This window comes from Octopus sinensis, linkage group LG18, assembly GCF_006345805.1.
Source record: "Octopus sinensis linkage group LG18, ASM634580v1, whole genome shotgun sequence".
NCBI lineage: Eukaryota > Metazoa > Mollusca > Cephalopoda > Octopoda > Octopodidae > Octopus > Octopus sinensis.
In genome coordinates this window covers 34,922,580-34,928,579 of record NC_043014.1, presented here as the reverse complement: position 1 = coordinate 34,928,579, position 6,000 = coordinate 34,922,580, and the positions used below count along the sequence as shown (strand labels likewise).

The window sequence follows — 6,000 nt, the reverse complement described above, 5'->3', positions numbered from 1 at the left end:
ATTCAGTATTTGAGTAGTAATAGGGAAATTTCTTCCATGTTAAAAGTTAAAATATCTGAAAGTCCCTATTTGTTGACTCCTTTGTGGGGAAGAACAACAACGATGACCCTTTTCAGTGTTTCTGAGACTACTAAGTGGAAGGGAGATAATCCTCATTCAAAGTCCCAGACCAACAAAATGGATTCTGCTAAAGGTACCTAAAGGCAAAGTGGTGATGTTAAACCAAGTGACATTAAATCTATCACCTCAAAAGAGTATTGTAATTATGCCAGCAAATAACTAAGCAGAGAGGTATGTTAAGGAGACAAACCATTACATAATAACATCTATACAGTAAACTTAAATTGGTTAGGAACGCACACGCTGTCATAAACTATATCCTAATTTGGGTTAGGAGAAGGGACAGAGCTCATGATATCAGTAGACCCATTTCTAATACTGATGAATTGATGTAGCTGATATTAACCACTCTGGGCACCTACAGACCCTTCAGTCACACTGCCATTCTTTTCACTTTGGTCATGATTTCCTTACAGACACTGACCTGCAGGTGTTCAAGCTGGGAGAAATCAATCACCTCAATCTCACAGGTGTTCAGATTGGTCAACATGAGACATATCAATTTAAATAGTATGAGAAAAGGGCTTATAGTTGCCATGAGCACAAACCTGCGCATGTGTGTGTGTGTGTGTGTCTCCCCCTCCTGGGTATAGCTATTTCTTTACTACCCACAAGGGGTTAAACACAGAGGGGACAAACAAGGACAGACAAACGGATTAAGTCGATTATATCGACCCCAGTGCATAACTGGTACTTATTTAATCGACCCCGAAAGGATGAAAGGCAAAGTCGACCTTGGCGGAATTTGAACTCAGAACGTAACGGCAGACGAAATACGGCTATGCATTTCGCCTGGCATGCTAAAGTTTCTGCTAGCTCGCCGCCTTTATTTTTTCATTTTTCTAGCAAATATGGCAGACAACTATGGACATAACCCTAACCGTAACCCTCCTGGGTATAGCATTAAGCTGCATCTAGAGGTGAGACTCCAGTTTTGGAGTTATGAGGAGCATGGAATCATACCTTGGTTACTATTATGTCCAGGTTTGTTCTAACCCAGAGTGGTAGTACCTGTCAGGGTCTCATCTATGTGTTAAATACATTTCTCAGGGTAAGAGAAGGCTCCTGTAACTTTCAACAAAATCATGGGGAAGCAGCTCTTCTAGGAGAAAGATGCTCTGACATAAAACTTGTAGTCAACATAGTACCCGTCACTTTGCAATACTTGTCACTGGAACCTACTACGGTGACAGAGAGTGGCAGAAGTGTTGTACAAGCTAAGGCAGCAAGCTGGCAGAAACGTTAGCACGCTGGGCGAAATGCTTATCAGTATTTCGTCTGCCGTTACATTCTGAGTTCAAATTCTGCCGAGGCTGACTTTGCCTTTCATCCTTTCGGGGGTCGATAAATTAAGTACCAGTTACGCACTGGGGTCGATGTAATCAACTTAATCCCTTTGTCTGTCCTTGTTTGTCCCCTCTATGTTTAGCCCCTTGTGGGCAATAAAGAAATAAGAAGTGTTGTACAAGCTTTTGTCGCTTAAGTCCAGTTACATACAGATCATTTCTCGATCTGTTACGTATTTTATAAAGTCCCAATGTGATGGATATCTGCACACATGCAAGTTTGGAAGTAAGTAAATCAGAACAATCAGGCCGAATGTGAAGTGGCTAACATCTGACAAGATGAGGCAATCATCATCATCATCATCATCTATAAATATATATATATATATATATATATATATATATATTATATATATATATATCACTGGCACTTCGTCAGTTATGATGATAATGATTCAGTTGGTCTGATCGACAAAACAACGAGCTCATGAAATTAAGATGCAAGTGGGTGAGCACTTTACAGAAGTGCGTACCCTTAAATCAGTTTTCAGGGGGATTCGGCCTGACACAGAATGTGACAAGGCTGGTTCTTTGAAATACAGGTACAACTCATTTTTGCCAGCTGAGTGGACTGGAGCAATATTAAATAAAGTGTCTTGCTCAGGGACACAATGCATCCCCGGGAATTGAACTCACAACTTTACAATCATGAGCTGAATGCCCTAACCACTAAACCATGTGCCTTCACAATACATATATATATATATATATATATATATATATAAGTTGCCAGAGGAGAAGGTATTGTACTCAAAATATCTATAAGCCCTTCACTCATACTGGCCAAATTGAATGACTGGATGTTACCCAGTTTGAACACCTGCAGGTCAATATCTATAAGGAAAATATGGATAAGGTGAATACTATAAAGAAAGGGATGGTATTGTGGACCAAATGCTCGCAACAGAGAGGATTTTACTAAAGGACATCCAAGAAGTGGTAATGGTGATGCTGGTGGTGGCAGTAATATTACATCAGATAAAGGCAGCAAGCTGGCAGAGTGGTTAGCATGTTGAACAAAATGCTAAGTGGCATTTTGTCTGGCTTTACCTTCTGTGTTCAAATTTTACCAGGGTTGACAATGCCTTTCGTCCTTTCGGGGATAGCAAAATAAGTACCAGTTGAGCACTGGAGGTCGATTACACTAACCCACTTCCCAGAAATTGCTGGCCTTGTGCCAAAATTTGAAAACAATATTTATACTATAAGGTGCCAAGCTGGCTGAAGAGTTATCACACTGGGTAGAATACTTATTGCTTTTTTTTTGTCTGTCTTTACATTCTATGTTCAAATTCCACTAGGGTCGATTTTACTTTTCATCCATTTGGGGTCAATGAAATATAAGTAAAGTACCAGCTGAGCACTGGGGTCATTGTAATCAACTTAGCTACTTCCCCAATATTACTGGCCCTGTGCTAAAATTTTAAACCAATATTACATCAGGTGGTGTATTAGGCCTGTATGTGTATGACACTACAAACCCAAAGACCAATTCTGTCCCATTCTACGCTAATAGACCAATACTAAGAACAACATGTTACGAAGAAATTAAATGAAACTACAAAAAGTTAATATTGTCAAGATAATCGGTGGGGGGAAGGGGAAATCTACAAACTAGTAAGTAGGAGAGTATTTGAGTTTGTTTTTTTATGATATATATATATATATATACACATAAATACATCCATACATCCAACAAATAAATGTAAATAATAATATTTAAAAGATAAAATATAGAACAGAGGAAAAGAACATGATAATACGGTGTGAAGAATATTAGTAGAATATAAAGAAATGTAACAAAATTGTGGTGAAAGTCACTTTTCTGAAAGTGTCAATCTTGTGTGGCAGGGTGCATATGCACACCTATCCATGCTTATGCATGTTGAATGTGTCTACGGTCATTTGTTTTCATGTCTTTGTATATATATATATATATATATATATATATATTTCTTTGCGTATTTGTCTGCAAGTATAGATTTATATATATATACGTATTTATGCCTCTGTGTTTGTGTGTATGTGTCTGCATGACTATTTCTGTAAACAATTCTGAGTATATGTTTGTATATTTGAGTATATGTACTTTTGTGAACATTTGTATGCGCGTGTATGTGTGTGTGTGTATATACATATATATATATACTAACCTGGGATTACAAGTCCTATGATTTTGGTTTCACAACAAGGACACATGGATGATGACATCACGCAGAAAGGAAGGAGGAAAGGAAGGATGAAAACAAAAGTGGAGGGCTGGTTTCAGGCAGGCCACTAGCCAGTGGTGGCCACTCTTGGACAATATTTCGATACCATCAGAGAAATAAACAACAGAGAGACAGAGAGAAAGAGGGAGAAGAAAGAGAGAGAGAGAGAGAAGGAGATAGAGAGAGATAGATGTACCAACCAAACTACAACAGCTGTATTTCTACTGTTGACTTGTCTGCTTGTCCAAGCAAACTGATGATGGTCATGAACATGATGATGATGGTGGTGGTGGTGGTGGTGGTGGTTATGATGATGATGAGTATAATGATATTGATGAATATGATGATGATAATGATGATGATGGTGAAGGTGATGCTTTTTCTGCTGTTGTTGTTTAAGTATAGCCACAGTATAAACAACAACAAAATATCAACGACAACAACAATAATAATAATAATAATAATAGCAATAGTGGCAGTAAAACCCCCGGAAATATATTTTTCTTTGGAGTTTTTTAAGGGGAGGGGTTTTCTTTGGCTGGGTGGATGAATGGGAGTTACTTGCGGCTTCCTATCTTTTGGGGGGTTTTTTTTTCCTTTTTTTTTTTACATGTATGAAAACAAGAGCCAGCTTCAAAATGTGTGTGTGTGTGTGTGTGTGTGTGTGTGTGTGTTGTGTGTGTGTGTGTGTCTTGTGAAGCTTTTACAACAACAAGACTGGCAAAGAAGCCATGAATATTCAAAAGCTTAAGGGCAAGTGGGATGAGTGAGGTGAAGCGGGGTTAGCAAATATGTACTGAGTTTGGGAGTTAGTGGAACTAAAGAGGAGGAAGAGGAGGAGGGGGGATAGAGGGAAGGAAGGAGATTAGGAGAAAAAGGAAGAATGTTAGGACCATTGTGGGGTGAGGGTGGGGTATAAGGAGAAGGGAAGAGTTGGCGTTGGGGCGGGTGGGAGGGTCAATAGGCCAGTAAGCTTACTTATTTATGTACATACACTACATGTAGAGTTTGGAGGTATAGGATATGTATGGGTATCAGATAGACAGACAGACAGACAGACAAACAGACAGATAGATAGACAGATATGTGGATGAGGGAAGAGATGGCAAGAGAGTGTTGAGGGGACAGCAGCAGGAACTAGCAGCAGCAGCAGCAGTGGCTCTGCCAATAACAGCAGTGAATGCAATGGGAATGGCAGCAGAGGTGGAAGGTGATGTATGCAATCAATAACGAATATTCAGTATTATGGAAGAGAGAGAGAAAGAGAAACAGACAGACAGAGGAAGAAGAAGAAGAAAAAGGGAGAGGGGGGGCGACTAAAGAAACAAATGCAAATCATGTGTGTGGACATGCTAATACAAGCCAACACATCATGAATATGCAAATTGGCATTTTCCCTCCCACCACCACCACCACCTTACAAATACATCAAAGTGAGTGGCAATAGATTGGAGATGTCATTGCTAACTCTCCCTTCCTCCCTCCCTCCCTTCGCCCCTCCCCCCACTGACATACACCTCCTTCACTCTATATCTCTTGTCTGTCGATAGCTAGCCAGCCAACCAACCTAGACCCCACACGTACTCACTGCCAACCTTCTCTCTCTCTTTCTCTCTCTCTCCCTCTCTTCTCTTCTACAATTCCATTCACAGAAAAATCTTGCCAAACACTTCATTACAAAAAAAAACAATAAATAAATAAATAAATTTACAGCAATATTCCCAAAACCAAAAGATCTGGATATAGTTCCATTATCATTTTTGTTGATGTTCTTGTAATTGTCACAGAATTTCTTTTCCTTTTTTCTTTTATTTATTTATTTATTTTCTATTGGAAGGTGGAGTACTTCTTTATTTTATATATTCTCACATCTTCCCATACTTCAGGTGAAAAGGAAACAACTTTGACAAAATTTCAAATAGATTCACTCAAACGGTATCAAGTTCAGTGAGACATTTCTTTAGCATATCGACATGACTACGAAAGGCTTTGTGGGTAGCAAGGTAACACACAACAACTCCTATATACCATAAATGTGAGATGTAAATGTATATTATTAATGTAAAGTGGAATTGAGGAAGACCATGGTCAGAACAGAACCAAAAAAAAAAAAAAATCAATCAATCTAACTGATAAATATTTAAATTAACACACAGTAGGTGAAGAACAGAGTTTTGAACAACTCATCTATCCCTGTGAATTAATAGACTATAAATGTGCAAGTGCATGTGTGTGTGTGTGTGTGCATACGTGCAACTGTATGATAAACACTCATTTTTACAATATATTAGGAAAATTTTATCTACATACATACTACATAAACA

At 38.6% G+C, this 6,000-nt stretch overlaps 1 protein-coding gene and 1 long non-coding RNA gene across 7 annotated transcripts in view; both read right to left on the bottom strand.

The window, feature by feature from the left end:
• LOC118766977 overlaps positions 1-6,000 on the bottom strand; it is a 389,104-nt gene that overhangs the window by 182,646 nt on the left and 200,458 nt on the right. The gene's annotated exons all lie outside the window — the stretch shown is intronic.
• The window catches only part of LOC115221716 (POU domain protein 2-like), a 190,684-nt gene that overhangs the window by 60,093 nt on the left and 124,591 nt on the right, over positions 1-6,000 (bottom strand). The window contains exon 1 of one of the 6 annotated variants that reach the window (XM_036510865.1): positions 3,620-3,936. The exons of 4 other annotated variants lie outside the window; for them this stretch is intronic. In XM_036510865.1, coding sequence (XP_036366758.1) covers positions 3,620-3,677 — 58 coding nt within the window. In that variant the 5' untranslated portion in view covers positions 3,678-3,936. Of the gene's footprint in view, positions 1-3,619; positions 3,937-6,000 lie in introns of those variants that run through there. One more of the 6 variants, XM_036510867.1, reaches the window with a different exon arrangement.